Source organism: Lemur catta, chromosome 4 (assembly GCF_020740605.2).
Source record: "Lemur catta isolate mLemCat1 chromosome 4, mLemCat1.pri, whole genome shotgun sequence".
Lineage (NCBI taxonomy): Eukaryota > Metazoa > Chordata > Mammalia > Primates > Lemuridae > Lemur > Lemur catta.
This window is the reverse complement of record NC_059131.1, coordinates 10,191,936-10,218,564: the sequence shown is the minus strand read 5'-3', so window position 1 is coordinate 10,218,564 and position 26,629 is coordinate 10,191,936. Positions and strand designations below refer to the sequence as shown.

At 40.4% G+C, this 26,629-nt stretch overlaps 1 protein-coding gene across 1 annotated transcript in view; it reads left to right on the top strand.

Moving 5' to 3' along the window:
• NBAS (NBAS subunit of NRZ tethering complex) overlaps positions 1 to 26,629 on the top strand; it is a 319,324-nt gene that overhangs the window by 199,676 nt on the left and 93,019 nt on the right. Inside the window, exons 39-42 of the mRNA XM_045549061.1 lie at positions 256 to 332; positions 705 to 842; positions 15,956 to 16,185; positions 20,047 to 20,157. Of these exons, the coding sequence (XP_045405017.1) occupies positions 256 to 332; positions 705 to 842; positions 15,956 to 16,185; positions 20,047 to 20,157 (556 nt within the window). The remainder of the gene's footprint in view (positions 1 to 255; positions 333 to 704; positions 843 to 15,955; positions 16,186 to 20,046; positions 20,158 to 26,629) is intronic.

Sequence of the window (26,629 nt, the reverse complement as noted above, 5' to 3'; positions counted from 1 at the left end):
TCATGTATAACAAACAGCATACCTTTTCCAAGTTAAGGAAATGTTACTATATAACGTAGTAACACATAGTTCCATGTGATCTCTGTTTAGATGGTGCTGAATAGACTTTCATAAAAGGTCTTAAAGAGTCTTTTGAAACTATATGTTGAAATCATGTAGGGCTAAAAATATGGCACTTAATAAATATGAATATCATGTGCATCCTCAAGAAAAATAATGTATGGGCTTTTTGTTTTGTTTTTTTTCTACATTCAGTTCTCTTGCAACTAGCAAGTGATGCTTTGCCAAATGACATGACCTTGGCTCTGGCTTATCTCCTTGCCTTACCACAGGTATGTTTGCCCTTACCATTGAAGAGCTTAAAAAGGAATACACTAAAAATCTATGCGGGGGATTTTCATTGGTAAAATTATTTATTATATGTCATTTCCTTCTGATAGTCCTTAGGTGCTGACAGGACTCTGGTCAGTATTTACAAAGTGAATTCTATGTTAGCTTAAATTTAAATCTACTTTTACATTCATAGGTCTGTCTTTGTAATGCCTTCTGAATTTTAATTTGAACTTGAACTTGAGCTTGAGTTTGAGTTGAAAGGATGGAAACTTTGTACCAAAATGCTGCAGTAATGACTAGAAATGTAATGGTTTATAATGATCTTGCTAATTTCCTTTCAGCTGAGTTAATTCTATCATGCTCCCTCCTAGGTGTTAGATGCTAACAGATGCTTTGAAAAGCAGTCCCACTCTGCATTGTCTCTCCAGCTGGCAGCTTACTACTACAGCCTACAGATCTATGCCCGATTGACTCCCTGCTTCAGGGACAAGTGCCATCCTCTTTACAGGGTAAGTCCTCATGGTTTCCACGTTAATGAGCAGAGTTAAAGCTTTTCGAAAGTAGTCAAAACATACATTTATTTTTTTGGAGAAACTGATCCCCTTTGTATCCAGAATGCATTCCAAGTGGCAGATAGTGCTTGACTGTTCTGCGTTAGATGAAGTTGCTTTTCTGGGTATCAATAAGAAGTAGAGTTTCTGATATTTATTGTGACTGCTGATTCTTTCCCCTGACTTTTCTTTCATTTACTTTATTTTACTAAGTTCTTAGCAAGGAAAGGCTGAAATAGTAGGAGAGGCTAAGTGGAGAATTGGCTTTTTAATTCACTTCTCTAAAGGAAGATGGCTCTGTCTAATTTAGGAAAATAGGCAAAGTAATTCTTTGAGCAATATTTCACTTTCATTTTTTTTAAAGCCAGAGATATAAGAGTAGTAATTGTACAGATAAAATGTTGAAACTTATCATTCCTGTTTGCCACAAGCTTCAGACAGCTTTTATGTAATTTTATTGTTAATTTCTCAGTGAAAGCACCTAAGTGTGGCCTGAAGTTACATGATGTGCCTTCTTTTGTGGATGTAAAAATGCTACAGATGACACTAGAAAATCCTTCTAGGCTTACTTGTATAGACCAGTCTTAATTATTAGCATTGGGAAATGATCTACTTTTGTATTGGATCATTTTTTTAAAAAAATTACCATTTTAAGAGTAGATAAATAAATAGACTTTTCAAATCCACTATGTGCATAAATAAGTCCGAAGTTCAAATTTTATTGAGGTAAAATTCTTCCTTCCCTGACCCAAAGGAGAATGTAAAGAAATAATTTCAGTGTGTATCAAAGTTCTAGCTGCCTCAACTATCTAAAACATAAACTTTTAGAACCTAAAAGTATGTGAAAACATTCCATTTGTGGCAATAACTATGGCTTTTATCCATCTATTTTTATGTAAAAGAGGAGAGGGTATGGGAGAACCATCCACAACAGAGGTGAATCTCCCAGGGCACCATCATTATTAAGTGTGTATTGTCCTTAGGCCTAGTTTTATTATTGTGATGGCGTTTGGCCAAGAAACAGGCATGCTTCCTTCTTTTAACCAGTTGATATAAGGTATTACTTTATTTTAGAAATCGAATGTTTTTGGGGTTTTTTTGGGTAGCTGCTGCTGCTTTATACAGTTATTTATCTCACATAAAATAATTACTATAGTCTAGTAATTTTGTTTTGTTTTTATACCTCAGGTATGCTTTTATGTGAAATAAGAAATGTATATCAATGTGTGTTGTTAAGTTGAGGGAATGATGTGTTTATATAGGTAAAAAAGTGGCAAGTTTATTTTACCCTTATCTTTTCATTAGTGCTATGTATATACATACACAAGTAGCTATTCATTTGCTCTGAAACTCTGTGTTGAAACACAGTGAAGCTTTACTTTGACCAAATGCATTGTTCCTTGTTGTAAACTTGATTTTTTGTTCCTAAAAAGTCAATTTGGTTCTTAAAGTGTATTTGACTGAGATCTCTAAGTGGATATCATTGAAATGGGATGTCTGTGCTGAAATGAGATCTCAGCTTTCATTTCAATTTATATCATCCATATTAAGGTCGTGCTGTGTGGCTGGCACTGTGCTATAGCTTTCCTGCATCCATAGCATTGAAGGCTGCCCTGTCAGTCAGCTCACCCGTCACTAAACTATCCTCATGTGTGCATTGAGGATGCCCCCTTCTACTGAGCATTGGGATGGGAAGATGACTGTGGCATGGTGCCTGACCGAAGTGACCTCACCGCTTGCCCTGAATCCATATGAGACAGTTGTATAAATGAGGTTTAGAGTGGCTGCAAACAGGAGAACTACATTGCAACTTTTAAGAAAGCCAGAAAGCTTGCTGCACAGCTGCATTTTGGCCTATAATCTTCAGTTTCATTTCCTAAAAACCTTAATTAAAATAGTCTTCTTGGAGGAAAATTCTAGTACAACTTATATTCTTCCTCTTTTCCCCAATGGCACATCAATTTGTACCAAAATTAAAAGAAAAGTCCCAAAGCATGTACTATTTGTGACAAGGTTAAATTAGGAGAAAACCATTAAATTCCATCCCAACTTTTATATTTGCCCATCACTATTTCCTACCTCAAATACTGCGGTCAAACTCTGTAAGAAGCCCCATTTAAGATCTCCATAGCTAAAGCCTGCAAAGGAATAAAGCATAACTCTGAAGGATAACGGTTAGAAGTGAACGGGTGTCCACCTCGGTTTCTTCTATGTTCCTGACAGTTCTTTCCACTTGGTAGAAAGTGTGAGTATTTTATTTCTAGGTGTTATATTTTGTATACCCCTTCATCTATTCAGCATTTGAGTACCTACTCTAAAGGACATAGAGCTTGGCATTGTGGTTTAAAAAATAATGTCTGGATTCCCACCCCACTTAAAATTTTACCCCGATTCTTGTTTCTTCCTTCTAGCTTTTATCAAACCACTATTTCTGCCCTTTAACTCTTGGTCTCGTTCTTCTCACTTTTCCTAGCTCTTGGCCTCTGGTTCCTGGTTGTCACATTACCCAGCCACACCATAGCATGGTTCCTTCTACCTGCCACCATTCCCTTTATGGGCCCAACAGCTGCTTTATGTTTGATATTCATCAAGTATTTGTCCCATGACTTCTTTGTGCCAGGCAGTGTTCTGGAAGAAACAATAGTGAACAAAGTATCTAAAAACCCTCACTTTTGTAGGACTTACATTCTATTGGGGAAAGAGGCATCATGCACAAAACAAGTAATAAAATATGTAAAATAAATAAAATACGCTCAGGGTCATTGCTTCAGGAAGCAGCATTATAGCCTCGTGGGAATAGGAGCTGGTATAGTCCAGGGAACCCAGTGGTGATGTCTCAACACATGATTTCTAACCTCTCAGCTGCTCCAGGCAGAAACAGATGTGCCCTCCAATAGCGTGAGATGGTACCTGGGTGGGTCATGAGCCAGCTGGTTCTCCAGGGGGTTCTTGGCAACTCTGTGGAAAGCATTTAGTTATGGGTCTGAAAGGAGAAATGAAGAGTTAAAAATAATCCAGGATTTTTTTCACAGCAAGAAGCAAAGACATTCCGAAACTCTTCTAGATAGACAGCTGTGTTAAGAGGGAGTGTGGGGGAGTTACCACCTCTCCATGCGGTTTCGTCTCTCCACCCCCAGCCCCCCGCCCCCCGTGTCCTTACCTAAATTCAGTCTTCCATCATTCTTCATCTAAACTGCTATGACAGCCTCTTAAACATCTCCTTGTCTTCATTTTTGTTACTTCTGTATTTTTTTCCCAAACAAGTACTAAAGTAGTCTTTCTAAAATGGGGGTCTGCTCCTCCTCCTCTCTGCCATTGCCCAGCAACATCTTCACATCCCCGAAGTCTGCCCTGTGTTTCTCTAACTTCCTCTTTCCTTGCTCCAGCCATGCCAAACTACTTGTAACCCTGTGCATCTGTTTCCTTGTCTCTAAGCATGTTGTACTTTCTGCCTGTAATGTTTTCCCCTACCATTCCTTTGCTTAACTACTTGGTTCAGGTGTGAGCTCACTGGGAAGCTTTCTGTGGTCCTCCCCAGCTGGGTTGCCGACTCCCCCACGTGCTTTTGTGCCTCCCTATACCTACTTTTGTCACAGTATGCACACTTCATTGTTTTGAGTTTATATACTTTTTTTTTTTTTTAAACCCTTGTTCAGGCCATTTTCTCTGTTACTTATTCCCCATTGTCAATTTTTACCCTTCCATATCTATGGGAGGAGGGGCAACAAAGTCATCAATCTACTTCCTGATGAATTGGGGTGATGTTTTAGATGAAAGGTTTAAACTTATTTATATCATTACAGAGTTTTGGTAGTAGATTTACAATAACAAATTAACAGGCAAAAAAGGGCATAAGGAACAACTACAACCATGAGGACTGACAAGGCGAGATGTAGGATACCTGACAAGAGAGATTTTACCCCGCTTGGTATCTAAGACACCATTAGGACCGTGGGTCCTTCTGTCACCTTGCACGTAATGTCTGATACAGGGCTCGGTAAGAAAGAAACATGGGACCTCTGAGTGTGGAGCTATCAGTCTCACCCTGTAGGAGATCTGAGAGACTGGGTTCTGCAAATTCAGAAATTATGTACAGACAGACTTGCACCAAATGAGGCTTAAGGTAACATACCCAGCAGTAAGACAGATCAACAGAAGAGGTGAAGTTGTCCCTCTATCCTATAGACAGAACAAGTAACTAAGGAAAAATTAGTGAAAATATCATCATTCTCATCTTTTTCTTTTTTGTCAAACAGATACTTTAAATCGCCTAAAGGCTGGCCCCTCCACTGGGGGCTACACCGCTTTACTTTGGTATATGGGCCCAAGGTTTCACTTCTGACAATTTCAATGAGGTGTGAATTGTTAGAGGCACTTCATAGGGTCCCTTTCACTTTTCTGGTTCCAACTAGAGCAGGGACCTCAAAGAGGCAAACTCGTGTGTAACGGTTGGCACCTGACCCATTCATTTGACATGTTGTTTTATTCTAGTTTCTTTTACTCCTGATCATATTACCATACTTACCTTGGGGAGTTAGGCAGGGTCTCTCATAAACTATTTTTAGGGGCTTAACTTAAGCCCACTTCTAAAGGGCTACTCTTATCTAGAGAAGGGCAAGTGGTAATACCTTATCCCACTATAAGTGGGTTCTGTGTGATTTTCCTTCTAGATATAGGGCTTTCCTTACTTGCTGGGTTACCTCTGCTGCAAAGAACGGTCCATTATCACTCTGTGTGGAGGAAAGGAGCCTATGAACATTTTGATGACCTGTGGGATCATTGAGTCCACTGTGTCCAGCTTTTTGGAAAAACGGTTCACCAGATTCCCACTGGGAGTCTACTTGAAGAAGTTTATGGGCAACCACTGGACACTGTATAGCAGATCCAGGGATAGATGGCAGGAAGGAAAGATTTCTCTGATGGGCACTGCCATGGAGTAGCCAAACACAGTGATACCTTGAGCTGTCTCTGTAGCTGTCTGCCCATGGCCTCCACCACCGGCATGTTATTCTGCATTTGTTTGGCCTCTTTCCCTGGACTGTTAATGCCTGTCATCCCATCATCCTCTGAGGCCTGTCTCTGTACATGTACAGGAACTCAGGAAAGGCCCCATCAGCTCCTGGTAGGAGCCCATCTGGGAGTGAGTTCTTCCAGAAGGATTCCAGTGACCTCAGACTCTCCTTTCTTTCCTCCAGGGAGGGCAAGCTTCTACCCAGCCTGAAAAGGAATCTACCAATACAAGCCTAGGCATCTGAGTGAAACTGTCAGTCATCGAAAGGGATCCCCACGTGTTGGCTTCCCTGTGTGGCAGGTCCACCGCAAGCACATAAACGGTTGTAAACGGGGTCCTCTCAAATGAGATCTCACCAAATCCATCAAGGGATCATGCTCCCAATGTGTGTATTCATGCAGGTGCCTCATAAGAGGCTAAACCAAAGCTTTGGGTAGGAGACGAGTCTATGAGAATTCTGTCTCCATTTAGCTGTGCCATCCCAAATGTCAGAGCCCTGGCCTGTAGTTTTTAAGGGTGGTCTAAATCTAGCCAGGGTATCAAGGCCCTGAGGAACAAATCACCTCCAGCAGCCTCCTTAGCAGCTCTGCCAGTGGCCTGATTTCTTTTTGTCATGCTGGCCACTCATTTGGGCTCAGTCATGGCCAGTATTAAGGCCATTGTTTTGGTGGCATACTTAATATCCTTATTTCCTGCCATTGGGAGACCCCTTTCCTTCCCAAATGGCACCATGAACATGCACAATCATAAAAACATATTTAGTTATCCTTAGTGCCAGTTGAACCCCCACTGTCAGTTTTGCCCAGGGTTCCTGTGGGGATATTTGGAGGCGAGGGGCTCCAGGCACCCTCCTTCGCCATCTGAGTCCTGGACTTAAAAAAAAAAAAAAAAAAAAAAAAAAAACATTTGCTTTCCTGGAGGCTTCCTACCACCCAGAGTCCTTTGCAATTTTGGGGCAATGTGGTATCACAATTATCTTTAGACATAGGTACAAAAACTCACAAACACACACAAACAACATAGGGAATTCCCAAAACAAACAATCTAAAATGCCAAGTCCTATCAATCAAATGGGAATTTTCATTTAATGGCCGCTTCTTGTCATACTCCAGCACATATGTCGGATTACAATAACACCATTCTCTTTTTTTTTTTTTTTTTTTTTTTTTTGAGACGAAGTTTTGCTCTGTTGCCTAGGCTAAAGTGCTGTGGCGTCAGCCTAACTCACAGCAACCTCAGACTCCTGGGCTCAAGGGATCCTTCTGCCTCAGCCTCCCCAGTAGCTGGAACTGCAGGCATGAGCCACCATGCTCGGCTAATTTTTTCTATATATTTTTAGCTGTCCAGCTAATTTATTTCTATTTTTAATAGAGACAGGGTCTCGCTCTTGCTCAGGCTGGTCTCGAACTCCTGACCTTGAGCAATCCACCTGCCTCCACCTCCCAGAGTGCTAGGATTACAGGCGTGAGCCACTGCACCCGGCCAACACCATTCTCTTTACATGTAGGTTTGTTGCTGTAAGTTAATCACTCAGCCAAAGTTTTTCCCAAGGGTCTTTGAGATGGAGCTTCCTTAGTTTGCAACAAAACTCACAAATAACAAACAGATAATATAGGGGATATAAAAATACCAGGGCTTATCAAACAAATGGGAATCCAAAGGGGACAAATGCCACCCCAAATGGCTGAAAGGTTCAAAACGTTCCCCGAATGGGTGACCTAATCCCTCTGTTCCCTGGGCCTTCAATGAATGCTCTGCCACAGGGCTGGAAGGTACAAACCCTCTCCAAATGGGTAGCCTAATTCCCCCATTCCCTGGGAAACCCTTCCCAAATGGTGGCCCAGTCCCCACCATTCCCTGGGAACCACAAATGAGCTCTGAATTCAAACCAGGTTCCCTAGTTCCACTCAACCTAAGGACTTCCACCCCTAAAAGGTGCCTCAAAACAAATCCCCTGCCACAGGGCTGGAAGGTTCAAAACCCTTCCTAAATGGGTGGAATCAGGGTTTCAGCATGCATGCCAGGGAACTTACCCAACAAATGGCCTGGTGTCTAGACGCTTTTCAAATCCATTTCTTTCTCCTCAACTCAGTTCAGGCTCCAGGTAGCTGCGTCTACTTTGGGGAGACAGAGATGGGAATTCCCCAGAGATAACACAGGCTCTGGCAGCTTCTGGGGCCATTCCTTGCTCTCTCACCTCAAAAAGAAGTTGCTCCTACCTGTGAAGACCCATGGCTTTGACCCAGGGCTTCTCCCTGCCTCTTCCCGCAGTTGCGGGGTGCCATTCCACTGGGGCACCAGTGGGCCCACCTAGGGATGCCAAATTCTGTTACCAAAAGTTTGGTTCTTGTCCCCAAGGCCATGTCAGAAGAATGAGGACAAGTGGTTTGAGGAAGGAAAAAAGAGTTTATTAATTTTCTGGCAAATGAGGAGGTTGGCAGACTCTTGTCTCAAAGCACCGACGTCCTCTCTATACTTTTCATCTCACTGGATAATGAGTTGTTTGAGGGCAGTATCTGTGATGTATTTATTGGATCTCCCAGTGCTTAGAGCAAGAGGACTGCAACATAAAGGGTAGTAAACAAATGTTCACTGGATAGATCACTGAAAATCCATGAATAATTCTTCAGTACATATGAGATCATTGAATTGTGTGTGTGTGTCTGTGTATTCATCAAATGTTTATCATGTGGCTTCTTTACACCAGGAAGTGTTCTGGAGGAAACGGTAGTGAACATAGTATATAAAAACCCTCACCCTTGTAGGACTTATATTTTATTGGGGAAAGAGGCACCATTCACAAAACAAGTAAATAAAAAATATGCTAGATGACAGTAAGAAGTATTAAAGAAAAAGCAAAAGGAATGTGAAGTGTGTGTGTGTGTGTGTGTGTGTGTGTGTGTGTGTGTGTGTAGTTTACTCAAATATGGTCAGAAAAATATTCACTGAGAAGGTGACCTTTGAGTAAAGAAGAGAGGACACAGCAGCACCATGCGGATACCCGGGGAAGGGCATTCCAGACAGAATAACAGTGACAAAGGCATGGAAGTGTCACTGTGCCTGGTGTATGTACTGTGATATTTTTTCAAAAGGTATTTGAGATGATGTTAAAATTTTACTATATAAAGTTCAAAGCACAAAGGAGTTGCCTGACTTTAGAGGAAAAGGATAGACATGCAGTCTGTGACCAGACTTCATTGTAACCTGTGGGGGCTTTTCTCCTATCTGGCTAACATAGTGTCAGGCAGGGGTGTGACAGCAACAGTCAGCTTGTTTATGGGAGCTGTCAACTAAACCTAAAAAGGCACTTGGCTGTCTTATAGTGCCTTTCACATTCGTTCTGCCATTTGGTCCTTTGAGCAACCCCATTTTGCAGAAAAGGAATCCTCTTTGGAGAAGATAAGACTCAGAAATGTGGTTACTTGCTCAAGATAACTCTGGTAGAACGTGACATCCTGTCACTTAGAGCTCCCAATTCCAGGCTTTACCTGCTTTTTACTTGGACGTGCAGCTGCTCTAGCTTTTTTCCAAAGAAAGAGTGTCACTCTTTTTTGGACCTGAGTGATCTTTCTGGCATGCAAGGTTAATTCCCCATGGGCTGCTCCGCACCTACCAGATAAAATCTAAACTCCTGTATATGGCAGGTAAGACCCTCAGTGAACTAGCTGCTCTTTCTTACCCCTCCAGGTGTGTTTCTTGACACTACCTCTTTTGAAGTTTATGTTCTAGCTGCTTAGAACTTAGATTTCTCTGAATTTCACATCCTTTATTGTTTCTCTGTGTGTGTGCAGATGTAATTGCCCCTGCCTGAAATACCTTCTTCTTCTCTGCACCATGAACAGATAAGTCTGAGCTCAGAGGCAGCCCCTCTGAAGCCGTCCCTGCCTTCTCTGCAGACCTCAGCCTCCTCCTTTTTCTGTGTATGTGAAAGCAGTTCTTTTAGGGTGTTACAGTCAATGCACATCTCTCTGTTCTCAATGTGGTGACCTTATTTGAGGACAGGAACTCTATTGCTTCCTATATCCTCACACCTCACCCACTGTAGTCACTCGGTGACTGTTGATTGGCATGTGAATAAGTTCAGGAATCATGTCAAGTGCTGAGACTTCAGGTTTGCAGTTGTGAGTCCTGACCCTCTTGGATTTGAAGGAAACATGGGTAGGTACAATAGCTGGATGTTTTAAGTACATAAGAATTTTCCATTGACTGCCTAATGGCTCATTATTTGAGTATTTTCAGGATCTTCCTCTGCATAAAACAGCCCTGCTGGGTTTGTAATTAAATATGACAAACTCCTGATGAATCATCTTGGAAATTGAAATCAAAGTGGTTTCAATTTGTTGCCTACACATAATAACACCCAGTGAAGCTTAGCTTTCACTCAGTTGTCAGTCCAACTTGTTTCTAATTCCACAGTCTTTTCACATTTTCTTTTTCCACCCCCTGGAGTTATGTGCTGCAGGAATGCTAACTTAGGTAGATTACTAGGTTTGAATGAAAGTATTGATGCAATTTGTGGGGTTATTTCTGATACAATCCTGTGCATCTTGAAGGGCCGCACCGTCTTGAACCAGCCAGCAGAGGCTCCCAGAAATCGACAACTTTTCCGAATGGTCTTTGGAGCCACCTTCCTTGCTTACCTGCATTTTTCTTTTTAGTTTTATATAATGATGATTGGCAAATGGTCAGAGAGTTTTCTTTTCTAATATTTGTCCTAATTAACTCATTTTAATGGTTGAAATATAATGCACACATGGCCCAAAAACTCAAGTGTGAAATTGATATACAATGAAAAGTCAGTATTTCCCTTTCTTATCCATCCAGAAATAGTTTATGGACACACACACACACACACTCATATATAACTACATTTTAGACAAATTTAAGAAAGCTATACACATTGTTCTTTCTGTATCTTGATTTTTTTTCCACTTATATCTTACCTTTATAATTATTGTAAATGTATCTTGAAGTGTGATCTCTCTAGCATTCTTTTAGAAAAGTTTTCAGAAGAGAAAATCAGTTAAAAATGGAAACATGTCCTTAAGTTTTATAGGCTAGGGAAGCAAACTCAGCAGGGGATGAAATTCAAAACTTTATGGTAGACTATTTCTAAGATGTGTTTTTTTTAAGCTACTAATTGAAAATACTAAGTCGAAAATTATCTCAAGCAAAATAACAACCCTGGAGGGGAAACACACCACCTGTTTAAAACTTTCCAAATAATATTACCAAGAAATGGAGACTATTAAACCAGAATGGATTTATTACCTCTACTTGTAAGTGGTAGATTAAGTCATTGAGCATTCTGTTGTCATGAATATTTATGCATGTTTTGCTTTTACAGGGATTTGACCATATTCTTGTAAAGAAATCATATTTTATTCACCCCCCTCAACCCAAAGAACTACATTGCCAAGTTTTGGGGGGAAAATAAAATAATTTAACTCTTCACAATTTTCATTTTAAATTCTTAATGGCTTTTTATGCTGTTAGTTTTTGCAGCCTGTGATGTTTTTACCTATCACTTTGAATACTGAATATGGAAGATTTTTGAAGCTATCCATAAAGCTCCTCACAAGCTTCTTAGAGACTAAAAGCTCTCATACCCATGGATCATGCCACTGAACTTAGGTGGGGAAAGGAGGGAGAGAGGTTTGAATGTACTCTAAACAGCAAATCCCGGGTGATTTTAGGTGTGAAGCTGTTTGTAGAACGTTTGTGGACACCTGTTTAGTGGTGTGGGGAGAGTGGTGCGGGAAGCCAGGCAGCCTGGCTCACTTCCCCACTGCAACACTGCAGATGGGCGTCTACACAGCAGGAACAGGGTTCCCAGTGCGCGTCACTGGCTTGGTGTGAGGGTCAAATGAAAATCATGTGAAAATACTTTAGAACCTTTAAATGTTGTGCACTTGTGGGGGTGAATAAATGAATGTGTGAAATAAGATGTTGGAGTGAATAGGAGATGCTTTGGAATATTTTAAGAAAAATGATGATAAGCTCAGGGGAAGAATTTTTTTTTTTTACTGAAATCTAAGTTGAATATTGGAAGTAATCATAACCAGTGAAGTTCCTCGAGGAAGAGATAGAAAGAGGCGGTGACAGTGATAAAATAATTTGCATAAGGAGCTAGAACTTTGTTCAGCCATCCAGTCTCATTTAACCTTTATGAGGACTCGGAAGAAATTGCTTCAGTTTTAAAAATGGAAAACTTGAAACTCAGGAGGGAAAAGATGGTAATCCAAGTCTTTGACGCCAATTCCTATCTTTTTTTTCCGTGTAACTATTATAATAATTTTACTTTTTCTTGGAAGCCTTTGTGAGAAGTTGTCTCTTCTCATTAGTATTGTTTTACACAATAAATTGAAGTATTGAACATCTTCTTATATACTTTATAAATAATTGATAATCCATAAACTTGTAGACAGAAACCTATCATCAAGAAATTAATAGAATGCCCCTATTCACCACCTTATTAAGACAGAATTTTAAAATGAGGTGTAATTATATCAGGGAGTGAATAGGAAATGGTATTCTTTCTCATGATTCTGAAACACTCTGTTACCATTAAAAAACTGAAAACGAGAGGCTTGGAAATATAGCTCAGGTTGGATATCCAGTTGAAAACCTACCTTTGTGTGTCTGCTGTGGGCATTTGTATTCGCACACACATGTATATGAGATGAGAAAAGGAATGTATGGGTGAAAAAAGTCTACCTAGAATAATATAGATTGACAGTACTAAAATCTGTCATTGAAAGTCATCATTTGTAAAAGGACTGTAATGCCAAATCTTATTTACGTTTAGTGGGAGCTGCATATACACTGGTCTAATTAAGAGCTTTATAATTTTAAGCAATTCTCTCTTCCTACAAACCAAATATAAAAGGATGGTTCTTGGGAGGCATTATGCTTGTGAGTCACATTACTGCTTTGCCACTTACCACCTTAATGGCCTTAGACAAGTTACTGAACTTACGTATCTGTAAAACAGAGGTGATGTTGTAAGACCACCAGGTGCAATGGCCCATTGCAGGGTAGCAGACCAGTACACTGAAACATCGGGTATCGCGGCAGAGAAACAGTTTAATAATTAATTGGCCACCAAGTGAGGAGGTGGGAGGGAACCACAAATCCACCTCCCTTAGGGGTCTTGGACCAGGGTTTTTAAGTGAATTTTTTGTTTGGGAGGGGGTGGGTAAAGGGCTGAGGAGCTGGAGATTGCTGATTGGTTGAGAGGTGTATATGTATATATTGTCTGTTAGGCTTCTCGTATCCATGAAAGCTAAATATTATTACTGCCATTTTACAGATGGGACAATGAAGCTCATAGTTGTTAAGTAACTTGCACAAAGGTCATTCATCTAGTAAATTCTGTGTGCTTGTGCTTATATCACTAGGCCATGTCATTTTCTTCATTGGCAAAAGGAAATAATACATTCTTTTTGCCACATATGAACCTTAGGTTGTATGTGGAGACATGAAACTTTCTGCAGGTTAAATAAGAGCCTGTGTAAATGTTAATAGTAGTAATTATGCTCGTTATTGCTACATGCTGCCATTTTGCAGCTTCGCTTTCCACCTGGCCTTGGGATCTGTTTCATAAATTGTATTAGAATACGAAGGGAAGAGAAATGAGGAGGTGTTATACTATTGAGGCTAAGTGAAAAGCATGTAGGCCACTCTCACAGTACGTACACTGAATATTGGAGATATCAGAAAATAAGACAGAGAAAATGAATGTGGAACAAAAACTGTGAGGAACTGTTGGTAGAACAACAGTGGTTGATTCCGTGAGTACGGGGTGGAAACAGTAGCCTGGTCGAGAGAGGGTGTGGAGTTACACATACAGATAGTTTAGCTGGCTGTAGCCTTTCCTTCAAAGAGCACTGGGCAAGTACAGGCTGAGAGCTTTAGTCTGAAACCAACGGGTGAAAGTATATATGTATATGTGAAGAAAGCTTTCTTCATTGTTCTGGTGAACATGGATTTGCTGGTGGAGTACAAATCTGGGGCACTAGGATCTCCTTCAAAGAACAACTAAAAAGAGCTCCCCTGCCACCCTGAAAACCTAGTCACTGGATATTTGGTGTCTCTCTCTCTGCAACTGGTGAAAAAAGTGCTAACCAGATGAGGTGAGAGAACAGCAGGCGGCAGCAGTGCACACCCACAGTGCAGAGCAGGTGTAGAGCCTGGGACCAGGTGACTGCAGGGGTGGCTGCGGCCTTGCTGGGAGGTTTAGGGTGGTGCCCTGAGGGGTTCGGACACTAGGTAGAAAGGGGATTGAGTTAAATGTCAGCCTTAGGTGCGCTAAGAGCTGAGGTGTGGGATCCCCTTTGCCTACATCCATTGGCAGAAACACTGTTCATGTGCAGCTGGTTCCAACATCACTTTCTAATTGCAGTTAGATTTGGTTTATTCACTCCATCTTTCCATCGAGCCTTAATCACCTAGGCACATTCTCTACCCTTTACTGGAATCTGTCTCCCTATTCTTTGCTGACCTTTTTACTACTGGTACCTGAGGAGTTAGCCCAGATACTAACTCTTCCAAGACTTAATGACACTTGCCCTGGCCTATCCTCTGTGTGCCCACAGTGCCCTGTGCTTGCTGCTATCACACTGTCTTTCAGTTTGCCAGAGTCTCTCTCCTAATAGACTCTGTTCCTGGAAGAGAGGGTTATATCCTGCTAGTACATCACTCGGTACATAATAGGTGCACAAAAAATATTTATTGAGTGGGTGAAAAGATGGTCTTGTACCTTACTGTGGGAGAGTTAGTACTCAAATCCAGGTCTTTTGACTTGAGAGACATTTGTGGTTTTTGAGAGTAAGACTCAGTGTATGCATAGGGGCAGGGAAAAAATTAAATATAGTAAAGTTGCCCTTTACTCAAATCTACCTGCTGGAATCCAAGAACATTTCTTTAATTGGTTTTTGTCAGTACTCCCAGATTGTTCCTTAATAGGATCAAGAGAGGATGTCAGGCTAGGTTTGGTAATACAGACTCGACATTGACAAATCTCCTGTGTACCTCAGAATAATGGCTTACACATTAGAAATGCTGACAGCTTACTATAATTAGGAGTGCATTTCTGAGAACCAAAGGTAGAGTCTTATTTTTTCTCTAATTTGCTTATATTAAAATGTAATATGTACCATGTCTTCCCCACAATTGGGATTGATTCAATTAATGCTGTTCAAGTATTATGCTCCCTGTTAAGTAATTCCAAAATCATGGCTGAGCTGCTGTTACTTCCTTGACACCCAGACCAACTTTAATATAAATAAATGTGGCCAATTAATCACTTATTCTCCTTTCCTGTCAGTTGTTGGATTCTGAGTTTTGTTCTGTTTGAATAATTTTGTTGTTGTTAGAGAAGCTGCTAAGAGTTACATAGAACAATATCCTAGTGAGCCCTAAATTGAGCAAAGTGAAAATTGGTTGGATGCTTTTTCATACAACTGGAAGTATTTACTGTGTCAGGAACAGGGTTGGTTTTTTTGTTGTTGTTGTTTTTGTTTTTGTTTTTTTCTCCTTTTCCTAACTTATTCCTGGAGAAAATATTTTTCTCTTCAGCTGTCTAGCCATTTATAAATGAGGTTATTGAACTGCAACTCTTTCATTGAAAACACTCATGGTGGTCCACAGAAAACTTATCCAGAGGCAATGATGAAAAAAATTACTTCTAGAATGAATTACTATGAATGATCAGGTGATCGGGGAACAGATGTGATGTAGGTTTATGGTAGTTGAAAAAATAAGACTATATTATTGTTTTAAGTGGATGGAGATCTTTAAGGTGGAAGAAGAGCAACGTAAGAGATCAGAAAGCTGCGTCTAGACTCAGTTCTGTGTCCTGTTTTTGTGGTCTACACGGGGGGGTGAAGTGCCACCTCTGCAGCTGACTTCACAGGGCAGTTGTGGGCCTTGTTACATGGCAATAGTGTGTGAAGGAACAGACTGGTGCCCTGCAGGCATGGTCTTTTTCTCTTTGTTACAAACCTGCTCATATTTGTATGTTGTTTGTGAAATACATTCTTTTCCATGCCTTTCACAGGCTGATCCCAAAGAGCTAATCAAGATGGTCACCAGGCACGTAACTCGACACGGACATGAAGCCTGGCCCGAAGACCTCGTTTCCCTGACCAAGCAGTTGCACTACTACAACGAACGTCTCCTGGATTTCACCCAGGCTCAGATCCTTCAGGGCCTTCGGAAGGGTGTGGATGTGCAGCGGTTCACTGCAGATGACCAGTATAAAAGGGAAACTATCCTTGGTCTAGCAGAGTAAGGGAGACCTTTGTCTCAAAAGGAGATGAATTTATACCTTCTGAACCTGTTTAAAGAAAGAAAAAAAGGGGGTGGGGGATGGATTTAAACTTCAGAAGAACAAGTTGAATTATTAAGAATATTAATCACAGTCCTTTGAAGATTTACATCCATGGTTATCATAAACAGGGCTTTCTCCCACTTCTTCAGTCTTTCCTGGAATGTGTGTGTCTTCCCAGACAGAACAACAGATATAGACAACATTTTGAACTATTTTTTTTTAATTTCCCATGATTTAAAAATCATTATTTTAAAATATTTTTTAAATTTAAATATTATTTAAATTATTTTAAAATGATTTTTAAATCATTATTTTAAAATAATGATTTTTTTAAAAGTTATTTTTAAAAAGAAAAAAAAATTTAAGTTTCTCATGATTTTTATAGTCCAATACCAAGATTACGACCTTGTTAGAGATAATTGCCTATGGTCAGGTGTGAAAGTGTGAAGCTTATGATAGAAATTTACAAATAAAATTGACATTTATTCCTGGCTAGAAATCTCACTTTTCAAAGTACATGCAGTTTAATTTCTTCAGTATTTTAAAAATTAGATACAGTTGAGTTAATACCAGAGGAGGGTCCTGTATTGCCAGGTCATGGTACCTTTATCTTTCCTGGGCTTCTAGAGGAAGAGAGAAGCCAGCTGGCTCTAGTAGACTCTCCTGTCAGAGGGGCAAGTAGCAACTGCCATTTTCTCCTTTTGCCCCTTACCCCTGTTAAGAGAAGAGCAGGCCCTTGGATGACGTGGCAGTTCAGTTCAAGGCCCAGTTGGAAGAGTTGCTTTCTAGGTATGGAGTTCCCTTTAGTTTTAGTACTGCTGTCTATTTTTCTTTTAGTAATTCACATCAAATGAGAAGTACTTACATGTCAGAAGGTGGGAAAGTGTGTTCACTCACAATAATTAAGTAGAGATATTTTGTTTTTAGTCCCACGATTTGTTGAGTGCTTACCATGGGCAAGGCACTGTGCAAAGTGCTCTATAAACTTTATTTTGTAAATGTCTTTTAGTCTGCAAAGATAACCATACGAGATAAAATGATGCTTAGGCATATTAAGTAACTGGCCTAAGTTTCCATAGGTAGTGAGGATCACAACTGTGATTGTTACTTGGATCTGTCACGTATTAAAACCATCACATCTTCACAACAGCACCATACACCTTTCCATATAGTCGCTTGCATTCTTAAGGAAGCAATGGCATGCAGTTCAGTGGAGGTTAACAGCCTTGGAAACTAAGATTAAATTGTACCTGCATTTAATGGTTATTGCTCTCTACTGACAAATCACTTTGAAATAACAAAGATTGTCTTGATTATGGTAGTGGTATATGTTATTTTTCATCACTATCATTTAAATCCTTGAGAAAGTCTCAAAGTAGCCATGGTACCCTCCGATAATTTTATATTAGCCTGGACTTCTTTACTACTAGAAGACACCCCAAGTTGTCTTTAGACTAAGGCAGAATGTAGAGAAATTAAAAGAAAAATAGTAGGAGCAGCCTACTGGTCTCAATTAAGAAGAGAAACATGAAATATTTTTTTCTTCCCCTCTGTCCTCCTGGAGGCTCATAATTTCACAGAATCATTTAATGTCTAATTTGAAAGTGACCTAGGAGAACATTTAGTCCGGTCTCTTCAATTTTTGGAAGAGGAATCTAAAAACCAATGAGCTTTCAAGAGTTGCTTAAGGTCACTCAGTTAGGAGTTGAGCCTGGGTTTCTTTTGTCCAAGTCCATTGTGCTTTTCCTCTGGACATTTTGTAATCGTTGGTGCCATGTTCATCACTTCTTAGAAGAGGGTTATTATGCAGAGTACAAGTTGATAAGGCAAGGCATGCCTTAGACCATTAGTTAAATTTTGCTGGAGTTTTTGTCCTTTATTTTCTTATGTAAGTATCCAACTAGCATATATTATTTGATGTATGTCTTAGAAGACAAATATGTGCTTTTAATAAATATATAATAGAGTCTTCCTTACAATCCGTTGCTTAGAAAAATATACAACAGTCTTTGAATGGCTTGTTTAAAATGCATCATTATTTCCACGGGTTTGCTGCCTTTGCAGTTCTCATTTGGAGATGGGATTTCAATGTCTTTCATACAAGATGCCGAAAGGCCCCGTCTCCTCCCGTTTTGCAGATCTGTGCCTTCACTTGTACACAATATGACCATTCTTCATTTTCTTATTGTATATCTGTTTCAATGGCAGTTTTCTATAAGTGCGTTATATCTGTCCTTTATTGTCTGTATGTCTTAGATAATACATTCTAAGGGGTCAGGCAGGGTACCTTTGAAGAGGGCATAACATTGTTTGGGTCCTTCCCACTTTAACAAGTGATAAAGATATCAGTGCTTAGTGTGTCCCTGTGCCAAGCAATGTGCCAGACTCCCATAATGGAAAGGATGAATTAGCAATGGCCCCCATTCCCAAGGGATTCTCATTCTATCCTGTGGAGGTAGGTACTCAGTAAATAAGAAATAATTTCTAATTGTCACTGACCTAATCCATAGGTTGACGTATATAATCCTTGGCCTCTTTTTAGTTGCCCATGAACAAAAAATGGTTTTTACGTTTCTAAAGGTTTGTGGAAAGCAAACATGCAAAATAAATAAATAAAAGGAAGGCAATGTCACAGAGACTGTGTGGCAGTAAAGCCTGAAATGTTTACCATGTGGCCCTTCTCAGAAAATGTTTGCCAACTCTTGGCTAATCAAGCACATAAATGCTGTGGTTTCTTTAGCTAGGGGAAATACAGTCTTAGCAGTGCTATTTAATAATAACAGAAATGTCATTTCTGCTTCTGTGGTTTCGCCCAAACTAGTCTTCCAGCTAAGAATTCTGTCTTTCATTTCTCTACTTCTGGGAAATAGGGTCCTGCAATAGTGTTTCCAAAATGGCCTTAATGTGGCCATTTTTTTTTTGGAATTCTTGATATGCCTAGAGATTGTCAAATTTGGCAGTGACAGTCCTGGATTAAATCTTCCACTGACTCTCCACTGCCTATAGAGTGAGGTTCAGGTCCCTTAGCAGGCCTGAGGACCCTGTGCTTTTCTCGCTGCGACCCCCCCTTCCCCTTCATCTCCTGGAAGCCCATCTGTCTCTTCTCCCCTTGCCCAGCCCTACTGAGTTAGCATGCATTTACTCTTCAGCCTTCAGCTCACAGCGGTCACTTTCTCCTCTCTACTCTCACAGAGCTTCGTAATCCTCTCTTTAGCTGTGAGCTTGTTTGTTTTTGTATGCTTAAGCAGGTAGCTCAGTACCTGGCATGGTATAGAAAACATAAAAGTTTGCTGAGTGACTAAGCATACTTTCTCTAATATCTACCCATAGGATAGCGATGCACTGTTTTTTGACTATAGGCTCTAGAGTCTAGTTCAGAGTTTTTTCAAGCGCAGCGCTATTGACATTTTGACTGGATAATTCCTTGCTGTGGGGCTTCCTGTGCACTATGGGATGTTTAGCAGTATCCCTGGCCTCTGCCCACTAGATGCCAGTAGTGCATCTCCCCCTCCCTCCACTTGTCATGATCAGAATGTTTCCAGACATTGTCACATGTCCCCCAGAGGACAAAATGTACCCATGATTAAGAAGCACTGTTCTACGCAAGTCCTTGGTAGATTGCAATACGCCACAGTGAAAAAGGAGCATTAAAATTCCTTGGAAATACTTTCCTGAATTACTGTGAAATGTCTTCTTAAGGAGTGTACTGACAGCACCCCTCTCTGCTGGAGAGCAGTCCTAATGAGCATTTTCTTTGCTGATGGAGGTAATGTGTTTCTCTTCTCTCCCTTTCCTGGGCTTGACGGACATTCCTGAAGAACCCTGGAGGAAAATGTGTATAGCATTGCTCTTTCTCTGGCACAACGGTATAGTGTCTCCCGCTGGGAAGTTTTTATGACCCATTTGGAGTTTCTATTCACCGACAGTGGGTAAGCACACAATTCATATGTATGTTTATTTCCATCTTTCTTTTCGTTGTCTATTTTGGAAGGGTCTTGAAGTTGTAGAGTACAATTACAATTTTCCTTTTCAGCTATGGTAGACTAGTATCTTGGTACATTCTCTCTTTATACATCAATACACCAATATTCACAATTGCCTTTTAGTTTTTGTTTTTCAGTAGTAACAGCCTTGGGTTAAATACTTTACTATTCATTCATGTATTCATTCAAATGTTACTGAGAATCTGTTGTGTGCTAGGTGCAGTGTTAGGCACTAGGGTCACAATGGTGAGCAAAAGCAGGTATCTTAGCTGTCTTGGAACTTGCAATGGGAGACAGATAGGTAGGTGGTAATTGGTTAACGAGATAAGCAAATGTGAAATTAAAACTCTGACACGTACTGTGTAATACAGCCCAATTAGGGGATTTGGTAAGTTTAGGGAAGGCTTTCCTGAGCAAATAATGCATGAGCAGACACCTAAATACTGAGTCAGAATGAACTACACAAGGAGAAGGGAACCATTTTCTAGGTAGACAGTACAGTAAGTGGAAGGTCCTTAGATTAGGAACATGATAAGCCTGAGGGCCTGACAGATGGACAGGGTTGCAGAGGTCCAGGGAGATGGGGGGAAGATGGCCTGAGGTGAGACGGGCGAGGCAGAGGAGCCAGGCCCTACAGCAAGACCGTGGAGGCCCTATGGAGAGCTTTTGGCTTCTTCCTGAAAATAACAGCAGGCTGTTTAAGGATTTTGGTGAACAAGAGGGACATAACATGACCAGATTTGCATTTTGATAAGATCACTTTGGCTACTGTGTTGAAAGATTGTAGGGAAGCCAGGGTAGCCATATACAGACCAGTTAGAGAGCTATTACGGTAACAGACCCCATGACAGGTGACCATAGTTGGGAGTAGGGATTTGAAAGTTCAGAAGGGAAGGTGAGAATGGGTTTCAGAGATATTTAAAAGGTGAATTAGAGAGTACTTAATATATTGGTTAATAAGGATAAACTAGATATGAGTGAGGGTGAGTGAAAGGGGAAGTGTCACTTGGCCCACCTGTGGATGGTGGCATCATACAATGAGATGGAGACACTAGAGGAGAGTCAGGGTATTGTAAGTGGAGGATGAAGAAAAGGCAGGGAATGGGGAAGTCACACATGCTGAACGACCAAGAGAAATGATCAGGTCAGCAGTTGGATCTTATAGATCTAGAATTCAGAAGAGAAGATGGAGCTGAAGATGCTAACTTGGGACTCATATGCACACCGATAATAAATAAGCTATGTTGTGGATGTGCTGTGGGAAAGAATACAGAATGAAGAAAGGAGAAAGACTTAAGACAGATCTTGAGGGCCTTCCACATTTAATGGTAGAAGAAGAGCTGCCGGTAAAAGGACAAAAAGAGAACAGCAGGAGAAGAAAGAGTTTAAAGAAGGCGAGGGAGTACTGAGTGGGGTCAAATCCTGCTGATCGGTCAAGAAAGGCTTATAATTCAGCCTCTTTAATTTTTATTAATCATTTTGAAATTTTAACATCTATATTTTAAGTATTTATCAAATTGCTACACGGGTGATAATGGTGTACAGATTTTACCACTTTTGAGGTACAATAATATGTTCAAATAAATGTTTTTTATGATATGCATATTGGCATTTAAAAATATCCTGGCATTTTATTAAATATCTTTTTTCTTTCATTGAATGTTACATAAAAGGATGTCATGTCTGTACAAACAGGATGCTTCCTTGGTCTCTGAATATATTATAAATTATCAGGCAATCTAGTAATGTGCAAGACTGTTCCTGGCATATCATTATACCTGATAGCGGTGTGATTATGCAGATGCACAGCAATTACAAAAGCAGGAAATTGTTACCTCCTGGCATCATTACTTGAGAGTGGCAAAGCACTTAATATTGATTTAGCAGTGGTGTTTGGTGCTCTCTGTTTTTTACTTAAAAGGCAGCAGTTTGCCTTCCTATTTAATCAAACTTGGTAACATACTTATTTGAAATCAGCCTCGTTAATACAATAGAAATTGCCCAACATTTATTTGTTGAGTCAGTGTTGCTGGGAAATTAACAGGTAGAGTCACAAGAAAAATAATGTTCTTTGCCATAGGATTTTGTCTTACTGTTCCTTTAAAATGTCATTTCCCCCCCATGAAGTTTATTTCCCTACAATTGCACATTCCCCTTCTTCCTGGTTGATTTTGAAGGTATCACCTGCAACAGCACAGTTATGGATAAGTGCACACAGACAGATTCTGATGAGGCAGCATTATGTAGCAGATAAAGCATAAGCCTTAACATCAAAATAGCTAGATCGAGTCCTGTTTGTGTCACTTCTAGCTGTGTGTCCTTGGACAAGATAATTCAGTTTTCTGAAGCTCATTTTCCTCAACTCTGAGAGTAATAAAAATTAAATTATTTAATGGTAAAATATCTAACCTATAGTACCGGACACCTGATTGGTACTTAGCTGATGGCAGTTATTCCTGGAATTTCACTCCTGTCAGAAAGAGATCATTCTCATAAACACCCGTACTTGAACTGCTGGTCTCTTTTTTCCCCCTTATTTTCCTCCTCCTATTTTTTCTTCTTACAATTTTAAACAGCAGTGACGGCTTTGAGTGGCTGTGAGTGCCTGGAGTAACTTCCAACTAGCAGGCACTGGCTCTCAGCCTCTTGGTTCTACTGGGGCATGTTCAGCGCCCCAAGCTCCAGTCTGACTTGTCACTTACTGCAGACTTAGTAGCTGTCTTCACCTTGGGGCTGTTCTAGACATGGCGGTGGATCTTATAGACAACAGTAACTGCCAGTGTACATGTGCCTACTGGTGACAGCTTGTGTTGTGGAGTCAGATCAAGTTTCAAGATCCAAATCTGCTGCCCATAGCCACCAACTATGTAGCTTTGAGCATGTTCCTTAATCCTCTTGAATGACTGTTTTCTTGGTCACAGAGACCATTATCCTCACCTGGAGGGTTGTGAAGATCAGAGAAAATCTGTGGAAAGCATGTAACCTGGTGGCTCTTTAGAGCTATTACAATTATTTCTGTTATTATTATTCTTGTTAATTCTGCTGATTCTATAAGTGTCTTTAAGTTTTGGACACAAGATCATTTTGAAATGTGGAGGATGCTTCCAGCTGGTATAATAATACTATATTTATTTATTAAATGTTATTGTTGTTATTACTATTTTTGTATTCCAAGCATGCTTTTAAGTGCTGAACAAGACAGGTACATCCTTACTATCATTGAACTTATATTCTAACTCTCCCCCCCACACACACACACTGAAAAATATCCCAAAAGTAAGTTGCAAGTTGTAGTAAATACCATCAAGGGCCAGGTGCTGTGGCTCATGCTTGTAATGCCAGCACTTTGGGAGGCCAAGGCAGGAGGATAGCTTGAGGCAGGAGTTTGAGACCATCCTGAGCAACATAAGGTGTGGTGGTACGCATCTGTAGTCCCAGCTACTCAGGAGGCTAAGGCAGGAGGATTGTTTGAGCCCAGGAGTTCAAGGTTTCAGTGAGCTGTGATTGCGCCATTGTACTCCAGCCTGGGTGACAGTGTGAGACCCTGCCCCCCCCCCCAAAAAAAAGAAAAGAAAAAAATAGAAAAATCAGCTGGGCATGGTGCCTTGCTCCTATAGTCCCAGCTACTTGGGGAGCCTGAGGCAGGAGGATCACTTGAACCTAGGAATTTGAAGTTGCAGTGAGCAATGATGATGCCAGTGCACTCCAGCCTAGGCAACATAGTGAGACTCTGTCTCAAAAAAATAAAAACAAAACAAAATTATAAAGTCGATGCAGGCCAGGCGCGGTGGCTCACGCCTGTAATCCTAGCCCTCTGGGAGGCCGAGGCAGGTGGATCGCTCGAGGTCAGGAGTTCGAGACCAGCCTGAGCGAGACCCCGTCTCTACTAAAAAAAAATAGAAATAAACTATCTGGACAACTAAAAATATATATAGAAAAAATTAGCCGGGCATGGTGGCACATGCCTGTAGTCCCAGCTACTCGGGAGGCTAAGGCAGTAGGATTGCTTAAGCCCAGGAGTTTGAGGTTGCTGTGAGCGAGGCTGACGCCACGGCACTCACTCTAGCCTGGGCCACAAAGTGACACTCTGCCTCAAAAAAAAAAAAAAAAAAAGTCGATGCAGAAGTAGCAGGTAGGGAAGACCTCTCTTGGATGTGAAGAGAAAAGAGCTCACTCTTGAAGAATGGAGGAAAGGGTGGTCCAGGCCAAGGGAACAGAAAGGCAGGAAAGTTCTTGATGTTTTTGAGTAACTAAAGGCAGACCATTGTGGCTGGAACAGAGTGACAAAGGAAAACTAAGTAGGAGTCAGATTTGATAACACTTCCCATCTTTTCCCTTCTTATTTAAACAGCAAATTTGAAGGCCAAACATCCTGCATTTTGATTTAACTTTAATATCTATTATACTTTTTAGTCACTGAGGTGATAACTTTAATATCTATTATACTTTTTAGTCACTGAGGTGATTACTCAAGTGATTTTTCTTGAGTTGCAGAGATCCTGCTGACACTGTCTTCTATGTTGGTTAGTTTAGTATTGTCTCTTTTAGACACATGGGTGGAGTGGTGGTGAGGTCCCTGGTCATAGGGACTCTGAATGTGCTGTGCTGTTTTCCAGTCAATTTCATATTCTCTGGTAGGATTCTTTGGGTTTCAGATGCAAGAATGAGTGAGAGCAAGAGGTATCTGTGGGAAGTTGAATAAACTATTAATATAATGCATCTTCCTTTTCTGAATGGACACAGAAGATCGATAGAATTTATGCCTAAAACTTGATACTCACAAAGATTTGTGTCCAGATTGTTACGTTGTAAAGAATTCTAAATTCTGGCCTTCTCTTCCATCTCCCCTTGAGGAACCCTGGCTTTGTTGAGGAATTAGTGTGCGAGTGGTATGGAGAAGGGGAGGCTTTAACCCCATTTTAGTCCCCTAGGATTTAAGGAAATTTAGCTTATTAAAAGTCATAATGTTGAAAATTTTAAAACAAACAAAAATACAGGACTAGGAAAAATACCTATTAGAGCAAGAATGTTGAATATAGATATTCAGGTCACAGGTTTTATGCAGTTGTTAAAATTGAGTCATAAATTTTGTTTTGATCTTTCTCTTGGTCCAGGGGAAAAGATTACTTGCTCAGAACTGTGATTTACATTGTGCCTAAGAAGAAATTTTTACCTCCACACAGATAAGTTGGTTCTAACAGGGAGGTTTTTATTACTTGGCACAAGTAAGGAGCACATTAGGGATAGTTCCCAAAGCAGGATGTCCCCAAAGGAGGATTGGGCTGGTTTTATAGTCAGAGGGTCATGAGGCGTGATCTGTTAGTATCTTACAAGGGGGTGATGCCAGGAAGCCTACTCTGACTGGATCCTGCCATGGGCTGATGCCAGGGCTCGATCTGATTGGATCCTAGATCCTGCCATGCAGTGTCTGCTTTTTAATTTAGTCCCCGCTCCTTGATCCAAGCACTTAGGTTCCATCCATGATTGCACGCTTGGTTCATCTGGGCATGCGCAGATTATGTGACCTTCAACCTGGAGGTCCATGGCAACTGAAAAACAATTCACAACTTTGTTACATAAAAGTTGAAGTGAATTGGTCTGGTGTGGTTACAAAATATTAGTTCTAAAAAATGGAAGAACTAATTACTACCATTACCAAAAATGGAAGTGATTCCTTCCGTATATCTGCAGCCTGCATTTACATGTTGTGATGGTTAACATCATTCTCCCCCAAATACTCAAGAGCTCCTGACAATGGCACAAAATATAAGCAAGAAGATACATTTTGGCCTTTTTACATCCAGTAGAAAGTGCTCAGGCTTTTAGTCATGTAAATGTTTCACACTATGGCTCTGTGTGTGGCCTTCCCATAGTGTATTCTTGATAGATAAGGTTTTTTTAATCCCTCTAAGCCTAAGTTTTCTCCTCTGCAAATTGACTGTGTTCAGCCCATTTTGCAGAACTAATAATAAGACTGAGGTAATTTATACAAGATACCTGACAAGTAGTAGTTGCTCAAAAAAAATGTAGCTATTATTTTTAATTCTGGAAATGGGCAAACCTTACTAAACCCATCCTGTGGCCACTATTAGCCTAACATTGAACATCTGATATTTGTACAATTATTTTTCAAGTCAGTGTTGATATCAATTATAAGATACACGTTTTGTGAGAATTAAATGAGATGATATAGTGCTTAGCACATAGTAAGTGCTCAATAAATGATGTCTATTATTATTTCTGTGCTATGGTGTTTCTTAAAACATTGTTTGTTAGAGAAGTGGTAATATGAGGCTATATAAACCAGTCAGAGTTGACATTTTATGGAAAATTAAAAGGCTTAAAGCAACAAGGCCATCTTTATGGAGGAACAAAGCCTGTTCATAGGGCCTTCAGCATCACCACTCTGTTCGTATCA